Below are 22,981 nucleotides of genomic sequence, written 5' to 3'. Positions count from 1 at the left end.
ATGTTCGTTCTAGCAACCAAGCCCATTGAAAACTCTGCAGGAAGGCAACATTATCCTTCAATTGTTCTTATTAAATTGTAATGGTTCAACACTATTATATCAGCGCTGTGAGGCAATCGGTGTGTTCAGCATTTGGATGGCTCTTGTACTTTGATGCCACATGTTGTTCAAAGGCTTTTATGGACTGAAACAAACCAACACGAGAAAGTGTGCCTTGATAAACTTTCTCTCTTTATTGTTGTGGGCTGTTTTTTTTTACAAAATGTACACATATTGATACACAAAGACACTTGTAAATCTCAGATGTCATGGGACTGCACTGCTCTTCAATTCTTACATTGTAAATAAATCAGAGTAGCTTGTATGTGTCTTCAGGATTCCACCTGGATACCTGAAAGTCAGGTGACTTCTACCTTACCAATAAAAGGTGCTGTTTACTCTAGTTAAGAAACTGATGTACAAATGGATAATATGTTACATTTTATTTGTCTTTTTTCTCCACCTTGTCATATGTATTACTAAAATTACATTTAAATGGGCTATTGGATCATGTTTGGTTAGGGTGCTGCTTATTTTAATTTCCAAACAGTCTGCAGCAAATCAGAAGTGTTGTGCTACATAGCCACACACACACACACACAAAATCTGCTTCTCATCCACATGATCAAAAGTAATGTCACAATAGTGACATAACTATAAACTTTATTATCTTTCGGAAGGGTCGTTATTTCTGATGCTTAGTTTTGGAAAGCATGCATACATGTGCAACTAACTCAAAAAAAAATTAAGTAATAGACTCCATTCTTAATTTCGTAACATGGATATGTTGATAACTCTAAAAAATATTTACTAGTTGAAAGCTTTACATCTGAACAAAGCTCACTTGCATAATACATTATCTCAGCATGTTGCTGAGTTCGATTATAGTTTTAGTGCTTTCTCCACTGATCAAAGTCACTCATCCTTTAATTTAGAATTCTGCAGCTGTCCTTTAAAGTGCTTGATTGTTGCTGTGTTAAATGATATTTTCAAAGAGTTGCATGGATTTCATGATGTTTTCATCCTGTGCAGAAGAAAGCAGAAGAATATGAGAATCTTTGACCTACAACAGAAACTGTTGTGCACTTGCAGTAAATCTGGCAGTAGCAAGGGGAATGAAACCCTGCCAGGTGAGCCTTTAAAAGATAGTTTTTGATAAAGAAGGCCCTTCAGCCTATTTGATCTCATCCCTGCAGAATACCAACCCTACTGTGTTCCCATTGCAATATCAAGTCACTTCTTAAATTATTTCAGTGTCCTGCCTTCAGCCACTCTTCCTGGCACCACACTCAACCTGTGAATGAATAAGTATCTGTGAAAAGAAATACTTCCTGTCTCTGTCTGAAGTTGCCCTTCACATCCTTGAAATTCTTGTCCTGCTGCCTTCTAATCTAAAAGTATTTTTTTGGGCTTATTTTTAATTATCGTTGTTTTGCTACAGTATTATAGCTGTTTGGAAGATAGACAACTAATTCACGAGAATGATAGCTTTGTGATATCAACTGTGCTTCACACGCTGTTACATTCTGCCTTCATCAATGACTGATATTCCAAAGACTTTTAAATTATAAACTGACATTAAGGATTAAGGGATTTTGCATCGGTTGCAATTTTAGCAGAACCCCCGGAGCAATGGTACAAATTAAATTTTCATCCTTTTGTATTTCCTTGGACTTTCTGCCGAAGTTACAGCCGACAATTGGTTGAATCCCAACAGAAATTCAACCCTTTAATATATTATTCAGTATTGACCGAAATGAAACTTATAAAACATGGATGATGCAGGAGATATGACAAAAATGACCTCTCTTTGATGGCCACTGAAACACTTCAAACCACTTACCAGAGGATTGGAGATCTGCAAACATTATACCATTGTTTAAAAAGGGTGTGAGGGTAGGCCAAATAATTATAGGCCAGTCAGTCTGAACTCAGTGGTGGGTAAATTATTAGAATCAATTCTGACAGACAAGATAAACTGCCACTTAGAAAGGCACGGATTAATCAGGGATAGTCAGCATGGATTTGTTAAGGGAAGGTCGTGTCTTACTAACGAGATTGAATTTTTTGAGGAAGTAACAAGGAGGATTGATGAGGGTAGTGCAGTGGATGTGGTCTACATGGATTTTAGTAAGGCATTTGACAAGGTCCCACATGGCAGACTGGTCAGAAAAGTAAAAGCCCGGGAGATTCAGGGGAATGTGGCAGGTTGGATCCGAAATTTGCTCAGTGACAGGAATCAAAGGGTAGTGGTCGACAGATGTTTTTGTAACTGGAAAGTGGTTTCTAGTGGCGTTCCATAGGGCTCAGTGTTGGGTCCCTTGCTGTTTGTAGTCATAGTCATAGAGTTATACAGCACAGAACAGGCCCTTTGGCCCATTATGTCCATGCCGTCATCAAGCACCTAACTATTCTAGTTCCATTTTCCAGCACTTGGCCCGTAGCCTTGTATGCTATGGCGTTTCAAGTGCTCATCTAAATACTTCTTAAATGTTGTGAGGGTTCCTGCCTCTACCACCTCTTCAGGCAGTGTATTCCAGATTCCAACCACCCTCTGGGTGAAAACATTTTTCCTCAAATCCCCTCTAAACCTCCTGCCCCTTACCTTAAATCTATGCCCCCTGGTTATTGACCCCTCCGCTAATGGAAAAAGTCTCTTCCTATCTACCCTATCAATGCCCCTCATAATTTTGTTTACCTCAATCATATCTCCCCTCATCCATTTCTGTTCTAAGGAAAACAACCCTAGCCTTTTAACTCTCTCTTCATAACTGAAATGCTCCAGGCCAGGCGACATCCTGGTGAATCTCCTCTGCACCCTCTCCAGTGCAATCACATCCTTTCTATAGTGTGGTGACCAGAACTGTACACAGTACTCCAGCTGTGGCCGAACTAGCGTTTTATACAGCTCCATCATAACCTCCCTACTCTTATATTCTATGCCTCGGCTAATAAAGGCAAGTATTCCATATTCCTTCCTAACCACCTTATCTACCTGTGCTGCTGCCTTCAGTGATCTATGGACAAGTACACTAAAGTCCCTCTGACCTTCTGTACTTCCTAGGGTCCTACCATCCATTGTATATTCCCTTGCCTTGTTAGTCCTCCCAAAATGCATCACCTCACACTTCTCAGGATTAAATTCCATTTGCCACTGCTCCGCCCATCTTACCAGCCCACCTATATCGTCCTGTAATCTAAGGCTTTCCTCCTCACTATTGACGACACCACCAATTTTCGTGTCATCTGCGAACTTACATATCATACCTCCTATATTCACGTCTAAATCATTAATGTACACTACAAACAGCAAGGGTCCCAGCACCGATCCCTGTGGTACACCACTGGACACAGGCTTCCACTCGCAAAAACAACCCTCGACCATTACCTTGCCACAAAGCCAATTTTGGATCCAATTTGCCAAATTACCCTGAATCCCATAGGCTCTCATCTATTAACCAATCTCCCATGCGGGACCTTATCAAAAGCCTTACTGAAGTCCATGTGGACTACATCAACTGCTTTGACCTCATCTACACATCTCGTCACCTCCTCGAAAAATTCAATCAAGTTAGTTAGACATGATCTCCCCCTGATAAAGCCATGCTGACTATCCCTGATTATTCCCTGCCTCTCCAAGTGGAGATTAATCCTGTCCCTCAGAATTTTTCCAATAGTTTCCCAACTACTGATGTTAGACTCACCGGCCTGTAATTACCTGGTTTATCTCTGCTACTCTTCTTGAATAATGGTACTGCATTCGCTGTCCTCCACATCTCCCGTGGCCAGAGAGGATCTGAAAATTTGTGTTAGAGCCCCTGCTATCACCTCCCTTGCCTTACATAACAGCCTGGGATACATCTTATCTGGGTCTGGGGATTTATCCACTTTTAAGCCCACTAAAAGATCTAACACTTCCTCCCTTTCAATGTTAATATGTTAAGGTATATCGCAATTCCCCTCCCTGATCTCTACACCTACATTGTCGTTCTCCATAGTGAAAACAGATGAAAAGTAATCATTTAAAACCTCACCTATGTCCCCCGGCTCCATACACAGATTGCCACTTTGCTCCCCAATGGGCCCTACTCTTTCCCTGGTTATCCTCTTGCCCTTAATTTACTTATAAAATGCCTTAGGATGTTCCTTTATCTTGCCCGCCAATGTTTTTTCATGTCCCCTCTTTGCTCTCCTAATTACTTTATTAAGTACCCCCCCCTACACTTTCTATACTCCTCTAATGCCTCCGCTGTTTTCAGCGCTCCGAATCTGCCATAAGCCTCCTTTTTTTTCCTGATCCAATACTCTATATCCCTTGATATCCAGGGTTCCCTGGACGTGATGGCCCTACCCTTCACCTTAACGGGTACATGTTGGCTCTGAACCCTCACTATTTCCTCTTTGAATGACTCCCACTGGCCTGATGTAGACTTTCCTATAAGAAACTGCTCCCAGTCCACTTTGGCCAGATCCTGTTTTATCAAATTGAAATTGGCCTTTCTCCAATTCAGTACCTTTATTTCCGGCCCGTCTTTGTCCTTTTCCATAACTACCTTAAATCTTACAGAGTTATGGTCACTATCCCCGAAATGCACCCCCACTGATACTTCTATCACTTGTCCAGCTTCATTCCCTAGGATTAGGTCCAGTACTTCCCCTTCTCTTGTAGGACTTTCTACGTACTGGCTCAAAAAGCTCTCCTGTATGCATTTTAAGAATTCCTCCCCTTTAAGCCTTTTACACTAAGACTATCCCAGTTGATATTAGGTAAGTTGAAATCCCCTACTATTATTACCCTATATTTCTACACCTTTCTGAGATTTGCCTACATATCTGTTCCTCTATCTCTCCCTGACTGTTTGGAAGCCTGTAGTACACTCCCAGCCAAGTGATTGCCCCCCTTTTATTCTTAAGTTCTACACATATGGCCTCATTTGAGGACTCTTCTAAGATATCATCCCTCCTTACTGCAGTAATTGACTCCTTGATCAGCAGTGCAATGCCACCTCCTCTTTTATGCCCTCCCCTATCACGCCTGAAGATTCTATACCCTGGAATATTGAGTTGCCAGTCCTGCCCCTCCCTCAGCCATATATTAATGATTTGGACTTAAATATGGGAGGCACGATTGGTAAATTTGCAGATGACACAAAAATTGGCCATGTAGTTGATAGTGAAGAGGATAGCCGTAGACTCCAGAATGATATCAATGGTTTGATTGAGTGGACAGAAAAGTGGCAAATGGAATTCAATTCGGAGAAGTGCAAGGTAATGCACTTGGGGAGGGCAAACAAAGCAAGGGAATACACAATAAATGGGAGGATATTGAGAGGGGTAGAAGAAGTGAGAGACCTTGACGTGCATGTCCACAGTTCTCTGAAGATGGCAGAACAGGTAGATACAGTGGTGAAGAAGGCATATGGAATGCTTTCCTTTATTGGCCGAGGTATAGAATACAAAAGCAGGGATGTAATGCTGGAATGGTATAAAATGCTGGTTAGGCCACAGCTGGAGTACTGCGTACAGTTCTGGTCACCACATTACAGGAAGGACATAATTGCTCTGGAGAGAGTACAGAGGAGATTTACAAGAATTTTGCCAGGGCTTGAAAGTTGCATCTATGGGGAAAGATTGGATCGGCTAGGGTTGTTTTCCTTTGAACAGAGGAGTCTGAGGGGTGACTTAAATGAGGTGTATAAAATTATGAGGGGCCTAGATAGAATAGACAGGAAGGACCTGTGTCCCCTAGTGGAGAGGTTAATTACCAGGGAGCACAGATTTAAGGTGATTGGTAGAAGGATTAGAGGGGACCAGAGGAAAAACTTTTTCACCCAGAGGGTTGTGGGGTCTGAAATTCACTGCCCGGATTGGTGGTAGAGGCAGAAACCCTCAATTCATTTAAAAGGTACCTGGATCTGCACCTGAAGTGCTGCAACTTGCAAGGCTATGAACCAGGTGCTGGAAGGTGGGATTAGATTGGGCAGCTAGTTTTTTCAGCCAACGCAGATATGATGGGCTGAATGGCCTCTTTCTGTGTCTTAACTTTTCTATGACTTCGACTGAGCAATCTATATCATAAGAATTTCCATTTACTGGCACGATATATACACTGTTCCCCTGTACAGCTACCTCCCACTTGGCTTCTGAAACTTAGGCGCAGGTGAGTAAGAGCTAAGGATTAGGGGCTCCATTGTGGGTTAGGGCACTAGTACCCAAGCAGCCCGTGCTTGCAAAACTCAAAACACAGTGTCCAACATTAGATGTGATTCCATGATTGGACAACATTTGCTAAATAATCCTCAGTGTGCTAAGAATTACGCTGGCAACCAATTTATGATTGTCAGTAGGGCTCACCGTGTGGCACATTTGCACGTACTGGAAGCTACATGTATTAATACACAGGGCCCTGTTCTTTGCACACAGAAAGAACATGTACAAACATTGCGCCTGCTCCAGCTAAACAAAATAAGTGACAGCCATTCACTGGTTCATTCCTCAGGGAAATGCCTTGACTAATCAGAGTCAAGCTGCCTGGTTTAAATTTCAAACAAAGCTTGGCAGTTAACTGTCAATCACCGTAAACTGGTTCATTCTCCATGGCAATGCCTCTACCAATCAAAGTTCACTTGCCAACCAATCAGCACGCTCTTCTCATACAGTATAAAGTCTTTGTTTTCCCTTACATGGGATTTCTTGCAGATTGTCCCGAGGAGCGCAAGACGAAAAACTTCAACACGTTTCTATTTTCAGCAATACGCAATTTCTCATATTATGGAGTCTACCACAAAAGTTTGATTCAATTCTAGTCTCCCATTACAAGGCCTATGAACTTGAATCCAGCTTGACCCCTAAAGAGATTAATCTCTAGTCTGACATTAAATGACTGGCAAACATAGGTTTGTTTTTATACCTAGTGAGAACCCAAGTACCAGGAACTCCTTGTAAGTGGCATGGGGAGCAGTACAACTCAGCATAAAATGAATGAGTAGATTGTGACCATCTTCCTGATCACAGCAATGGACACACATCACATCCCACTGAACAGTCATTCCACTAGGATATCATTGGATTTGGAGCTAAATCAACTGTAGGCACCCTGTATTTTTGAATAAAATATCATTTATAAACTTATGATATTTCAGATAATATTAAAATGACTTGGGGGCAATGTGTCTTTAAGAGTATATATAGCTGATATGCAAATACCCATGTGTAAGTTGGTAGAATACTAACAGAGCAGTTGGCACTTCACCGCAGAGCATGCTGACAAAGTGGAAAAAAGTTCTACAATGAGCACACTGTTCCTCATTCCTCACAATGGCCACCATATTTATTATTGCTTTTTATCAATTTTTTAATATCAAACTGGGAGTATAAGGTTTTCTAAAAAAATAATTTTTATGAATAACAAACCTGCCTTACAGCCAATCTTATCAAAATATCCAACTGTGCATTTCTATAGTGTTTGGCATCAATACACAGCCAACTCTTTAAATGCTATTGCATAGCAGCAGTTTGAAACAGCTAGCTTCACCTGTTGCTCAAATTTTTGAGATAATGTACCCTTCCAGGGTAATTTCAGGCCATTTCACACTGCTACTATGCAGCAGCAACACAAGTGGTATTTTCCACTAACAGGATGCTGCCATCAAGCCAAAAGGCCATTCTGCCTACTACACAAATGAGTAATGTGGTATATGAATTCCAGCGCCAGTGCAATGCCAGGTACATAGGCCATACATCCCAATGACTGACAGATTGTATCAAACAGCACATCCCTTCAGCTCATAATAGGCAGAGTACTGACCATATTCAACCAGCCTGTACTTGCAAAACTCAGAACACAATGTCTAACGTTAGATGTGATGCCGCGATTGGACCGCACTTGCTGAACAATCCTGAGAGTGCTAAGAATTACACTAACAACCAATTTACTATTATCAGTCGGGCTCGCAGTGTGGTTCACTTATGCTTGCTAGAAGCTACATATATTCAGACGCAAGGACCTGCCCTCTGCAGGCAAAAGGAACATGTCCAGGCATTGTGCCTTTTTTTTTAATTAAACAAAGTGTGAGGGACAGTCGTTCCCTGGTGCATTCTCAATGGCAATGCCTTTACCAATCAGAGTCAACTTGCCTACCAATCAGCACCCTTTTCTCATGCAGTATAAATTGTTGCTCCCTTTGAAATTTGCCATTCTTGCGTCTGTCCTGATGAGTGCAAGATGAAAAGCTTCAACAGCATGTCTCTTTTTTCAGCAATACTCAAGTTCTGTACTACAAAGCGACGATCATATTTTACTGATTTTACATCACTAAGACTGCCTATTTTCACCCTGTAACATCGCCAGACTCCGCCCCTGCCTCACTCATTTGTTGCTGAAACCATCATCCACACCTTTGTTACTTCTAGACTTGACTATTCCAATACACTCCTGGCCGGCCTCCCATGTTCTACCCTCTATACTCAAGGTCATTCAAAACTCTGCTGCTCATATCCTAACTCGCACCAAGTCCCATTCACCCATATCCCTGTGCTCACTGTTCAACATCGGTTCCCGAGTCAATTTTAAAGATCTCATCCTGTTGTCATATCCCTCCATGCACTCGCCCCTCCCTATCTCTGTAATCTCCTCCCACCATACAACCCTCCAAAATATCTGCGCTCCTCTAAATCTGGCCTCTTGCACATCCTAGATTTTAATCGCTCCACCATTGGTGGCCATGCCTTCAGCTGCCTAGGTCCTAAGCTCTGGAATACCCTCCCTAAACTCCTTTCTTTCCTGCTTTAAGACGCTCCTTAAAACCTACCTCTTTGACTAAGATTTTGGTCATCTGACCTAATATCTCCTTATGTGGCATGGTGTCAAATTGTTTGATAATACGCCTGTGAAGTGCCTTGGGACATTTTACTCTATCAAAGGCACTATATAAATATAAATTGATCTTGTTGATTTCAATTTACAATTGCAAAACACAATACAAAACTAAACAGCTGTGTATCTAAAGTATCCTCAGTTAGCAACCCCAGAAATCTGAGTGAGGGAGAGAATAAATAGAAAGAGAGACAAAAAAAAGAAATACTCAGGATTATAGACAATACTAAATGACAAACAACTCACTTTTTGGCATGTATCAATGAATTCATCAATGGTGACAACTCCATCTTTATTTTTATCCATTTTCTGTTAAAAAGAAAAAGTTTTTAAAAAATTAATTCTATTATGTCATAAAAGACAGAGAAAACATAATGCTGAGCAGCCAGAAATAACCCTCTGAAACATAAGGGAATGGTAAAATGTTTGAAACAACACATAGAAGGAACAGTAGCAAAATAGTTTATATTTGGTAACACATTTCTGGTTATTTAAATATTTGGAATAATGAAGGGGACATCAACTTTGCCGTAAAGCCATGTAGATAACTCAGCAGAGAGTGCAGAGATGCCAACACACTGTGCTACACAGCAGCCAAATGCAAACGTGTACTCATCATTTACTATATTGGCAAGTTTCTCAGCACTAAATTTCCAATTCCAGCATTTACTCGACCTGTGCCCTCCAGCACTGGCCCAGTCGCAGTATGTGGGAGCAGGGGGAGGGCACCTAATTTGTGTGGGTCCAATGGACACGCTTATCATTACAAGTGCATCCTGGGCACCCTTCTGTCCCACACTGCCAGGATATTCAGTATCTCTGCCTGATTAGGAGAGCAGTTGTATGAGCTCCTCTGGAAACATAGAAGCCAGAATCCCAACAGCATCATTTACAGGAGATTTGCAGTTACAAAAATGAAAACAAAAAGCCAGTTTGAATCTTCAGGATTTCAGGCCACTTCCTAACCCGGCCTCCTCAGTATAGCCTTCTTATTCCCTTCAGGAGACCGATATCCCATTCAGTGTGCAAGCCTCCAAACTTACAGCAGATCCCTTTGAAGTCGGAAAAGCATGAACTCCAAACAAAGTGAGCTCTTGCTACCAGCTCTGCCCCTTTCATATCAGCAATGGTTCTGGGTCCTGGCGGAGTTCACTGCAACAGTTGAGGATTTCCAGGACCCTGACCTCTAGGTATGCCAGAAAACATTTCACCATATGGAAAGAGAAGAAATGAGTAGGTCACCCGAGGCAGCTCTTGCTCTGTTCCTGTGAGGAAGCTTGTGAGGAACGTTAGCAAGTACCCTGAATCTGATTAACTGCCCAACTTCTTGAGCGATGGGTTGTATGGAAAACTGAAGAAAAAAAAAGGAAAGTAAATTCTAAATGTTCGGTGTGCTTGTTTTTTTAATGGGAGGGTGCCCAGGGATATGATCACAAGTCAAAGGAAGGCCATTTGATTCATTCATTCAGATAGAACCTAAAACCCATTCCCCATTGTAGTATCCAGTTGTTTATTAAATGATTGCAGAGTTTTTGTTCCACTGCAATGACTTGAAGTTTAATCCACACATAGATCATTCTTTATGTAAGACGAATTTCTTGATATTTGTCCTAAGAATACCAGCTCTAGTTTGAAACTGTGTCTCCTAGTTCTATTGCAGTTTAATTTAAAACAATATTTAGGATTTCACTTTTCCATTCCCTTACAATTCTTATATACCTCCATGAGATCACCTCTCTGCTGTTTCCACTCCAGGTTGAGAAGCCTTAGTTTCTCTAGTCTTTGCTCAGAACTCTTGACACTGGGGATAAGCCTCTTGTTAATTTGAATGAACTCCCATATATAGTTAGTGTTATGACCAGGTGAGAAAGGTGGCTAGGGGTTGCTTTCAGCCTTCACCTGGGTCTTACCATAACAAGGTTTTATTTTTTAAACACACTGTGTTTTGAGCTCCCCCTTGGTGAATCCTGGTTCACCGCTTTCCAATTATAAGGCAAAGAAACCAGCACAAACAGGTTTTCTTAGGTTTAAAGAAGAAAAGTCAAAATTTAATAAACTTAAATTCTAATTCAGGTAACACCTATGGATACGTGACGTGCCCCACGCTAGCATGCATATGCGATACATACATGCAAATAGTATGAAAAGAGCCGAAAAAAAATAAAGTTGAAATGTTTGAGGCAATATTTGAAGAGTTTTTGTTATGGTTCTTTGAGCTTACTGTGGAGTCCTTGATTATAGGTAGATCTTGCTTTTCATTGGGGCCCAGTATTCTTCTTAAACCTTGTTCGCTGTAGGAGATTTTTCTCTCTTGGGGTTCATGTGCCTTCAGTGGATTCAGGGACTTGTGAGAAATAGATGGGAGCAGACAGGAGAGATCTTCTCAGTCCAGGAGCAAACAATATTTCTGAGTTCAAATTCTCTGAAGCCAGTTCAAAAGAAAAACCAGCCAGTTAGTCATGTGACCAGCTGCTCTAATCAGACCTGGCCCTTGTGATTTGTGTTCTCCTTAGCAGGCCCTGGAATGCGCTTCCTCACCTTCTATGTCTATTAGTATGTAAATGGTTGTTTTCCAGCCACGGCTGCTCTGTTTAACAGGTAATTTTCTCGCTCCAACAACAGTTAAAAATCAATGTTCATCACAAAATTGATGTGCCTCATTCTTGGCAGGTGGGGGCCTAGCATGACACCTCCACATCCAGCAAATCGAAATGTGATTTGAGAAAAGCGCATTTCATTAAAAGGGTTGAGAGAAAATATAAGTTACAGAAAAAAACAGGCATTTCTCACATTTATTCACAATTCCTAAAACCTATTACATTTGCCCCTTTTAATATCCCAATAACATGTAGTTCTTTGCAGTAGTTTTTCTTCAGTTTGCCCATTTCTATGACTGCCTAGAGTGTCTTTGATGGTTAGGTTTAATTAGCCCTGAGATGGAATTATTTTTTTTCCAGGAGAGTCAGTAGTGGGCAGGTCTATCCTGAACTCTCTTTCAGTGCTTTGCTGAGTCGTGCGTAGGCTTTTGACTTTAGGGGGATGGGTGATTTCTTTTCTCCTGACTGTGGGGGAGGATTCTTTGCTAATATCCCCTTTGTCCCAGAGGACACACCTGCCTGCAGGTATTTGTGCAGACTCCACTGCACTCCCCTGTGGCACTTTGACTCGGTGAGGCATCATCCTCACAGTTTCTCTGTCCCCTAAATGTCTTTCTTTGTCTCTGCACGTTCCTGTAAATGCTGTTAGCAAATCTGGTGGGGTGCTTCTTGCATTTACGTACGAGGATGTGGGGTCTAACTTTTCACATTTTTCGGGGTTGGCTGACCGGACAGTAAGGGTTTTCATCCAGGATTCCTCCTGGACTTCCTTTAACCTGCCCTCTTGGTCACTTTTTCCCCTTCCCTTTCTAACCTTTTGCCAGCTTGTGCCTGCCCACCCCCTTTTGCTAATGGCAGGGGTCCCTTACAGCTCACCAGCCCTCTGCTGGTGGTCCTCCTAACACTGGTACAGGACTTATGGGTGCAGGTTTCACTGTAGGTTGGTGTTTCCCCTCAACCTAGCACATGTGGGAACTCCTGCTGTACTCCACCACATCATTGTGGAGTTTTAGTCAGTCAGTCAAACTGCTATCTTATGCGAGCTTTAGTCTTTTGTATACTGGTATGTACAGCCACTGTAGTCTCATGGGCCCATCTTAATATTTCTCTCTGGTACCTCTGTGGCACCACTAACTGGTGAACGACTGTCCAGTCCTTGCCCTCAGGTCTGAGGAGAACTCCATTTCCTCATCAGTACCTCATTCTTTAAATAGTAGCAATCAGGGATTCCCTCTGCTTCACTTTCAGACTGGGCAGCCTGTGCTAACTCTCGCAATTCTGGGTCGGCTCACTGAGCCTCAGCTAGGGAACATCCATTTAATTCATTCCCTGTGTCTCCTAACTTTCCAAAGAAAGTCTCGGCCAGGCAGACCTCATGGTCATCTGCCTGCAATGCCAATGCAGTCTTCTCTGGGGGAGTTGGTTTGATCATGGCTTGATCCACTACACATTCAGGGAAACTGCAGTGGTCCATCTCCTGCCACTGCCCTCGCTTTCTGACTTCCTGCCGTCTTTTTTTCAGTACTGGGAGGGAGAGGGCTACCACCTTCACCCTGCCAGATTATTACCTAGGAGTAGGTCAACCCCGTCCACTGGCAAACTAGGGACAATCCCTACGGTCACCGGTCCTGAAACTAGGTCGCACTCCAGGTGCACCCAGTGTACAGGTGCAGGCATACATTGCTCTCCAATACCATTCACCACCATTTTGGTGTTCACTGCACTCTCTGGGGGAAAGGTCAGGCCTTTTCCCCGTAAAAGGGATCTAGTGGCCTCTGTGTCCCTGAGAAGCACTATGGGCTTGCTTGCCCCACATGAGAGGTATGGGGTTACTTTCCCTTCAGGTACAAAACCCTGATAACCTTCAGGAATCCTATTAAATTTTCCTGCATTTGCAGCTGTAAGCTTCCTGGGTTTCACTCTTACTGCAGTTAAAGCCACAGCTTGTTCTGCTGTGCTTTCCATCAGGTTCCGTTCTTCACTGAGCGGGTGTGCCCTGATTAACCCATCAGGTTTTCCCTTTAGTTTCCAGCAGTCAGCTTTTAAATGCTTTGCTTTATTACAATGGAAGCACACAGGTCCCTGGGTCTCACTCTTGCTCACAGCACCTTCTTTTTTGGTTGAGGATTGCCCCATTTTTCTCCTGCTTTCCTTTCCCAGGACTGCTTGGGCTCCTATCACCTTCCCACCCTTTGTCCCTTTCGGATTTGCGAGGGTTACTAGGAAAGGTTCTCCCCTGGAAAACCAACATATGAATTAAAGCAAACTCATCGGCCAGAAAGGCCGCTTGCCAGGCTCTCTGGACCTGCTGCTCCTCTACATGGATCATTATGGAGAGGGGGAGAGAGTGTTTAAATTCCTCTAACAGAATTACTTCTCTGAGATTCTCATAGCTGAGCTGTACTTTAAGAGCCCTCAGCCACTGGTCAAAAGCCAGCTGCAAACCTTTTTCAAACTCCAGATAAGTTTGATTAGCTTGCTTCTTGAGGGTTCTAAACTTTTGGCGATAGGTTTTGGGTATTAATTCATATGCCCCGAGGATAGCATTTTTTGTCAGTTCATAATCTGATGAACTCTCACCTAGCAACATGGAATAAACCTCATGGGCTTTTCCACTTAGCTTGCTTTGTAGTGAAAGAGGACAGATCTCAGCTGGCCATTTTAGCTGCCTTGCCAGTCTCTGAAAGGACACAAAAAATTCCTCTACTAGTTTTAACAATTCTGTAACCATCCCTGAATTATGCTCCTCCATTTTGGCCATGCTTTCCCTGGAATTACTCTGTCTCCCCCTAGTTAATTCAAGCTGCTTCAGCTCTCTTTCTTTGCATTCCTTCCGGAATATTCTTTCTTTCTCTCTCTCCTCTCTTTCTCGTTCATTCTCCTGTCTTTCTTTTCCTTCGCGTTCCTTCTGGAAGTCTCTTTCTTTCTCCCTCTCCTGCCACTCTCTTTTTCCTGTCTCTCTCTTTCTGTTTCCCTGTCTTCTAATTCAAGTTTCCTTTGTTCCAGTTGTATCTTTGCTAGCAGTACCCTGTCTGGGTCTACTTCTAACACTGTTTCTGCTTCTTCAGATTCAAAGGAAAAATGGTTGGCCACTAGTCTTAGGAGTTCAGACATCCTAGCTTTGCCACGTACAATGATCCCACACTTCTCAGCCATTTTCCTTAACTCCTCCATAGACAGTGCTTTTAATTTATCCCAAGTTACCTCACCCTGGCTTGGAGAGCTACTAGCTTCAGTTGCAGACATGTTAGTATTCAATCATACACAACCACAAGAAAAATGTATTGAAATCTTGCTCTTTTTTTGATTGGGAACAATTTGGCTTCCCACTTCCAATTTCTCTCGTTTGTCTGTGGATAAAATCCCAGATGAGTCCCCAAATTTCTGTTATGACCAAGTGAGAAAGGTGTCTCGGGGTCCCTCTCAGCCTTCACCTGATCTTACCGTAACAGAATTTTATTTTTAAATACACTGTGTTTTTAGCTCCCCCTTGGTAAATCCTTGTTCACCACTTTTCAATTATAAGGCAAAGAAACCAGCACAAACAGGTTTTCTTCAGTTTAAAGAAGAAAAGTCAAATTTTATTAAATTTAAGCTCTATTTCAGTTAACGTCTACAGATACACAATGCGCCCACCCTAGCATGCATACGTAATACATACATGCACATAGAGACAGAAAAGAGCTGAAGAAATAAAGTGGAAAAGTTTGAGGCAATATCTGAAGAGTTTTTGTTACAGTTCTTCAAGCTCACTGTGGAGTTCTTGATAGTAGGTAGATCTTGTTTTTCGTTGGGGCCCAGTATTCTTCTTAAACCTTGTTCACTGTAAGAGATTTTTCTCTCTTGGAGTTCATGTGTCTTCAGTGGATTCAGAGACTTGTGAGAAAGAGATGGCAGCAGACAGGAGAGTTTTTCTCAGTCCAGGAACAAACAGTCTTTCTGAGTTCAAACTCTCTGTGGTCAGTTCAAAAGAAAACCCTGGAACAGCCATCCAGTCATGTGACCAGCTGGTCTAACCAGACCTGGCCCCTGTGGATTGTATCCTCCTTAGCTGACCCTGGAATGCGCTCCCTCACCTTTGATGTCTGTTAGTATGTATATGTTTTTCTCCAGCCACGGCTGATCTGTTTAACAAGTAATTTCCTCACTCCAACAACAGTTAAAAATCAATGTTCATGACAAAACTGATGTGCCTCACTCTTGGCAGGTGGGGGCCTAGCATGACATTAGTAATGTACATCATGCACACATATATGATGACTGATATCATTTCTATTTTTATCAAAGAAACAATTTATTTGAAAGCATTTGAAAGACTGTTGTAAGCTGAACCGCTGTGGAAATAGCTCATTGTTGCATTTTCATCAGTTTTCTGAGTTAACTGTGTTGTTTTTGTGTTCACTATAATATTGTATATTACAAACCTGGAAAAAAATCTCAACATGCTGCCTGGGTGTTTCCTCTCTGAGAATAGGATAAGTGTATTTTCCCATCATGTCATAAATAGATTTCATAATGTCCAACATCTCCTGCAAACCATAATTGTTAGAAGACATATGATTAGAAAAAGTCAATACATGCAAAATTGCTCATTCTGCATTGACTACATTCAACACAAATATTATTCGACAGTCTCGAGGAGCAGGACCTCAACTTTTGACTGGGCACTTACAGCCTTCTAGACTCAACATTGAGTTCAATAATTTTAGATCATAACCTCGACCCCCATTTTTTTCTATTATCATGTTTTTCTTCTGCCTCTTGTTTCTTTCTTAATCCCTCTACTTTGTGTTCGGATGGCTGCTATCCTGCTATTTACACCTCATCTAGATACTTTAGTTTCTTTACTCAGCCCTTTACAACTCCCTTTGGCTTTGAACCATGAAACCTTTTGTCATTTAATTTCTCCTGCCCTTCATCCTATCAACGACCTTCTCTGTTGTTCTTCTCCCAACCCCCACCTCCCATTTACTCAAAACCTAATACATTTCTAACTTTTCACAGTTCTGATTAAAAGTCACAAACCTGAAACATTAATTCTTTTTTTCTCTCCACAGATGCTGCCTGACCACCTGAGCATTTCCAGCAATTTCTGGTTTTATTTTATTTTACAGCTATTCTGGTTGCAACCTGCACACATGCCCTTTCCAGAAACCTCAGTTTGTCTCTTCTTCCAGATGGGACTGTAGTGACCGACCCTAAACCTCCTTCCTGGGTTGGGCCTCACTGTGAATGCAGGATTGGCTCCAGGTGGGATGTCAGCACTAAGATGGAGCCTACTACTGCAAGAGAAGAAATGTTTTTAGTGCCTGGAGTTGGTGGCATTCGAGGTGGGAGTTGAGAAATTGCCTGTTTTCTAGGCCTTTGCTGTCATTTACTTACAGCATGGCATTGAAGAGGCAGCCAACTAACTTTCTTACAAAAGTGCAAGGAGGAAAATTCATAGTTAAGATCGCAATGTAGCAGTAGACCTTCTCAACTGATTCCCATAGACTTTCCACCATTTTAAAAGCTGAGGAAAATCCAGCAGAACATGATAAAGACTCCAGTCAATTGCAGGGCACTACTCAGCTGGAGAAAGTCTGCATGATCTGATGTGTGTCACAGCTGTTCTTTCTTCTCGAAATGTTAGAAGCTCTGAGGCAATGCTGTATCTGACAAGTGCCCCATCGGAGTAAGAGAAAAATCTAATTATCCTAGTGCAGCAGTTGGATGTAACAAGCTATGTGAGTGGAGCTGAGTGGTGACCAAATATTTGTTAGTTGATTTTTGTTCCTGGACCATCCAAAACATTGAACAAGATCAAACCTCACTGTATTCCTGATCTAGTAAAGCCAATTAAATGATGACACCATTTTATATCATAGCCCATTATCACTTTATGACAACATTCCATATATTTTTTACTGGAAAAGTATGTGGCAATATGCAACATTGGCATGGGGCAGACTTAAGAAAATTGGCCAGCAGATACTACTATCTCTTAAGAGATACACCTTTTCATTGGCTGATGGGTATCAAATATTCTTTTCTAGTTATAAAGTTGCAAAACCCCTAAGCCATTTCCTGTTTTCTTGTTGAAATGTCCTAGTTTCAAAATATATCAGAGATCTGTTTACATCTTTCCACATTAAAGCACATTAGTTAGTCAGAATTAACAAAGGTGTAATATTTAGAGATTGGCAAAGCATTCCACACAAAGCTAAAGTGCTGCCCCAAGTGTTTACCTACTCTTTTGCCTTCCACTAACCCTCCCTTTTTCAATTGTATTTAACCCCCTGATGGAACACTTGCCTTACTTGTCATTTTTGTTTCACTGTGATCTTTAATAAGAGGTGATCAAAGGTCTTGTCCTCCTACTCCTCCTACTGGCATGTTCCATTTTCATTTCCAATTTTCAACTTTTGTAGAATCATGGAAGTCACGGCACATAATGAGGTAATTTAACCAATGTACTTATACTCGTGATAGCTCTTCAACTTAAATTCCATTTATCTACCCTTTCTCAATATACTTTTATATTCTTTTTCAAATGCTTATCTAGTCCCCTTCTAAATTATAGGACAACATTGTTTTGAGACATTGCACCATTAGAAGGTTTTTTACAATTGGCAGATTATCAGAAAATGCAAATGCAACTTTCCAAAAGGACACCATAGCAAATGGTGGGGAGAGGTGTTCCATGAGGATTGGTGCTAGTATCCCCATTGTTCACCATTTACATAAATGATTTGGACTTGGGATAAACACAAATCGACTGGAATGTTATGAATATGTCAGAGACTTTCTCCAGCTTTGTGCCTGAAATTGGTTGGGATAGTGGAGGAAAAACAGGTCAACTTCCATGTCATCACCTAGACCTTGATTTACTTCCCCCATGTGCATAGAGATGGCCACTGGCCATCCGTTCCTTACCCACCACAGGTAAATGTCAGCAAGAGCAGGGCGTGGGTTCCAGGCTGATCTCACTTCTTATAGCCACTGCCTTTGTCAACCTTAGATATTGTTAGGAGAAAGGTAGAATCAGTCCCTGGGTCAGCAGTGGTAAGTTCTTAAAGTGGACTGATGGAGGGTGAGGGCCTAGAGATGATTGACTGCTGGATTCTTGTTGGGAGCTTTTTGGGATTGAGATGGCCCTCTGGCTCCTTGTGCTGGATTATATGAAGGCCTTGTAACTGCCTCTGCCACATCCATTGTTGTAGTTGGCTGCCTGATCCTGCACATGCATTATCATTTCAAGGGCCAGGGAAGGGGAGTCAGATGTGGCATCGCCCTGAGGTGAACCAGCCTTATCCAGTGCTAACTGAGCAGTTATATGATTATGGCACGAAGATTTTTAAGTTTATTATTTTATCTGCTGTTTACAGAAACCCTGAGGCAAACACCAAACATATGTGGAACATTTTCTTGGCAAACTGGTTATGCATCAATTAGGATTTAACTGTAAAGTTTCACTGGTTCTAGCAGTATCATTTCCCATCCATGCAGTTGTCTATGTGTGGGATTCATTCTAATTAGAGACAGTTGCAGATACTCTGCTACCATAATGGAGGGGTAAGGAAATATCAGGCATTTACTCAATTACAGAAGCACCATACAAAAGCCAAAGTAATTACCAAAGTACCAGGTTTAGTGAATGATGACAATACAAATCTCTGTAATTTAGATTTGATGGTAGTATTCTCTGTTGTGATCTGCTTGAAGGGCTATATATATATTTTTGCCTCCATAGAGAATGCCAGGGCCTTCCCAGAGTCATCTGCTTATTCATCATACACTTTGTTGGTGGTACAACAATTAATGTCGCATACTAGGAAATTTTATGTAGTAAATGGAATCCAACTGTCTTATTGAATGTCATTCAAAAACTGAGACAGAATCAAGGCAGTGAGTCAAAACATCCTGGGGAATCTCTGCACATTACTAAACACAAGAGAAAGGGGAATCCAGTTCATTATGTGTTACTGCCAGTGTGCCAAGGAACTATTTTTCAACACAAAAATTCTCTGTCAGGAAAGTGCATTGAGTATTTTACCTCTTTAGTTACATATCCATCCTTATTTATGTCATATAAATTGAAAGCCCATTTAAGTTTGTCCTGTATCGTTCCACGTAGTAAGACGGAAAGACCCATAACAAAATCCTGAAATGACAAAAAATTAAGAGTTTAAGAAATGCCCAAGCTATTTATTATATATTAAAAATTGTGAGTGACTTCAACATTCTAATAGTATCGCATTTGTAAGCATTTCTGTGAAAGTACATTGTACCATCTAACATTATGTGTGCGACCCTCAATCAATTGAGCTCAAGCTTTTTATGTCAATTCTAAATGCAGTATTTAATATTCACCACAGGGTGGCATTGTAGCAATGTAATTCCTGGAGCGTGGCAGACACTGAGCTCAAGCTCAGTTAAAGAGAATTCTAATATTCACTTTGGAACCCACAGAAATATATCTTTTTGCATATTTCCTGCTCCAGTTTTTGCTGACTATTGTGGGTTCCACTCCTGCAGCCCATTCTGCTTGCCAGACCCTTCCTTTTTGCAGTAGTATTGGCCATTGTTGCTGTGCCTCTTTCCATTCAGTGTTTATTCAATAGCTATCCCGGCCAGTGGTCTATTCTGCCTATTGGCTGCTGGCTGCTTAGCTGTCCTTGTTTGATTCCTTGCCAGCCAATCTGCTGATCAACATGTCTGTCTGCCTGCCTGCTTGCTGGACTCACTATTCTTACTATAGCACAGTTACTCTCTACCAGGCTCCCAACCCATCTCAGTCAACCACCACCCCTCCCCCACTCTCCCAGCCACCTGGTAACCAGAGGCAGAAGCCAGTTGTCATACAGCAGCTTCCTGTACTTGCCAATCAGTCTCTTAATGATTCCAATCTTTGCTTAATAAATGCTCTCCATTTGCCTGGATGGGTGCAGCTCCAACAACACTCAAGAATAGTGTAGGTCAGATGGTTTCACAGGTCGGCGCAACATCGAGGGCCGAAGGGCCTGTACTGCGCTGTAATGTTCTAATTCTAAAATTTCCCCAGAAAAGAATTCATTATTATTGAAATAATTCTTCCCATAATGGCACTGCTCTTAGCATTTAATTTTATTGACTTAAGCCTGGGGATGACTTTCCACCCCCTCATTGGGACGAGTATGGAGGCGGGCGGGCACAAAAATTTGTGTAGCTGGCTAGCATGCTGGTTTGCTGGCACCATCCCACCACCAGGCCATTTTCCCAGAGGCAGGATGGGTTCGGAAGTGCTACCCACCCTCAAGCGGTGGAAAGCCAATCGAGGTAAGTTAATTAGTGCTAACTGGCCATTTACAGAAAACTCCAGTTGGCCTGCGGGCCCCCCCCATGTGTAGGGGACTCGGGCCAGCTGCCTGGGGGCAACCACCTGACAGCAGACCGGGGAGAGGGTGGGGGGAGAAGAGTGTTCCAGGCGGGCGTTGATGCCCTCCCTGCCTACTTGGTCAAGGCTACGGCCACAGGCTGCCCTGTGGACAGGTTCTCCCTCCACAATAGTGACACGGCTACTGAAGCCATTTTTTAATTTAAAAGTTCTAAAAGGTGTAGAGAGGTTGGCCTAAGAAGGATGTAGGCTGCTGCTCCTTCTGAACTGCAGTGCCTCCTGTTGGCCCTCCAGCTTCATGCATCTGGCCGCTATCCTGAATTAGAACAGGGGAGGTGGTGGCGTCGTGGTATTGTCACTGAACTAGTAGACCCAGTGCATGGCTCTGGGGACATGGGTTCAAATCCCACCACAGCAGAAGGTGGAATTTAAATTCAATGAATAAATCTCTAATTAAAAGCTAGTGTAATGATGGCCATGAAACCATTGTCGATTGTTGTAAAAACCCATCTGGTTCACTAATGCCCTTTAGGGAAGGAAATCAGCTGTCCTTACCTGGTCTCCAGACATGTGACTCCAGACCCACAGCAATGTGGTTGACTCTTACATGCCCTCTGAAATGGCCTAGCAAGCCACTCAGTTGTATCTAACCACTACGAAGTCAATAAAAAGGAATGAAACCGGACGGACCACCCGGCATCAACCTAGGCACCGGAAATGACAACAGCAAACCCAGCCCTGTCGACCCTGCAAAGTCCTCCTTAATAACATCTAGGGGCTTGTGCCAAAGTTGGAAGAGCTGTCCCACAGACTAGTCAAGCAACAGCCTGACATAGTCATACTCACGGAATCATACCTTACAGACCATGTCTCAGACACTGCCATCACTGGTATACAGTTGGGAGGGAGTTGCCTGGGAGTCCTCAACATCGACTCTGGACCCCATGAAGTCTCATGGCATCAGATCAAACATGGACAAGGAAACTTCCTGCTGATTCCCACCTACCACCCTCCCTCAGCTGATGAGTCAGTACTCCTCCATGTTGAACAGCACTTGGAGGAGGTGGTGAGGGCACAAAATGTACTCTGGGTGGGGGACTTCAATGCCCATCACCAAGAGTGGCTCAGTAGCACCACTACTGGCCGAGTCCTAAAGGACATATCTGCTAGACTGGGTATGTGGCAGGTGGTGAGGGAACCAACAAGAGGGGAAAACATACTTGACCTCGTCCTCACCAATCTGCCTGCCGCAGATGCATCTGTCCATGACACTATTGGTAGGAGTGACCACCGCACAGTCCTTGTGGAGACATAGTCCTGCCTTCACATTGAGGATACCCTCCATCGTGTTGTGTGGCACTACCACCGTGCTAAATGGGATAGATTTCAAACAGATCTAGCAGTGCAAAACTGGGCATCCATGAGGCGCTGTGGGCCATCAGCAGAAGAATTGTACTCAACCACAATCTGTAACCTCATGGCCCGGCATAATCCCCCACTCTACCATTACCATCAAGCCAGGAGACCAACCCTGGTTCAATGAAGACTGCAGGAGGGCATGCCAGGAGCAGCACCAGGCATCCTCAAAATGAGGTGTCAATCTGGTGAAGGTACAACACAGGACTATCTGCGTGCCAAACTGCATAAGCAGCATGCGATAGACAGAGCTAAATGATCCCATAACCAACGGATCAGATCTAAGCTCTGCAGTCCTGCCACATCCAGCCGTGAATGGTGGTGGACAATTAAACAACTAACTGGAGGAGGTGGCTCCACAAATATCCCCATCCTCAATGATGGGGGCGCCCAGCACATCAGTGCGAAAGATAAGGCTGAAGCATTTGCAGCAATCTTCAGCCAGAAGTGCCGGGTTGATGATCCAACTCGGCCTCCTCCTGAAGTCCCCAACATCACAGATGCCAGACTTCAGCCAATTTGATTCACTCCGCATGATATCAAGAAACGAATGAAAGCACTGGATACTGCAAAAGCTATGGGCCCTGACAATATTCCGGCAAAAGTACTGAAGACCTGTGCTCCAGAATTTGCCGCGCCCCTAGCCAAGCTGTTCCAGTACAGCTACAACACTGGCATCTACCTTCCAATGTGGAAAAC

At 42.7% G+C, this 22,981-nt stretch overlaps 1 protein-coding gene across 2 annotated transcripts in view; it reads right to left on the bottom strand.

Annotated features, from left to right (window-relative positions):
- Positions 1-235: 235 nt before the first annotated feature.
- LOC137372972 (Kv channel-interacting protein 4) overlaps positions 236-22,981 on the bottom strand; it is a 419,817-nt gene continuing 397,071 nt past the window's right edge. For both annotated transcript variants that reach the window (XM_068037555.1, XM_068037561.1), the window contains exons 5-8: positions 19,547-19,654; positions 15,936-16,040; positions 9,161-9,223; positions 236-1,063 (exon numbers count right to left, since the gene is read on the bottom strand). In XM_068037555.1, the coding sequence (XP_067893656.1) occupies positions 1,016-1,063; positions 9,161-9,223; positions 15,936-16,040; positions 19,547-19,654 (324 nt within the window). In that variant the 3' untranslated portion in view covers positions 236-1,015. The remainder of the gene's footprint in view (positions 1,064-9,160; positions 9,224-15,935; positions 16,041-19,546; positions 19,655-22,981) is intronic.

Source organism: Heterodontus francisci, chromosome 1 (genome assembly GCF_036365525.1).
Source record: "Heterodontus francisci isolate sHetFra1 chromosome 1, sHetFra1.hap1, whole genome shotgun sequence".
Classification (NCBI taxonomy): Eukaryota; Metazoa; Chordata; class Chondrichthyes; order Heterodontiformes; family Heterodontidae; genus Heterodontus; species Heterodontus francisci.
The sequence above is the reverse complement of the archived record's forward strand: the minus strand, read 5'-3'. Positions and strand labels throughout refer to the sequence as shown.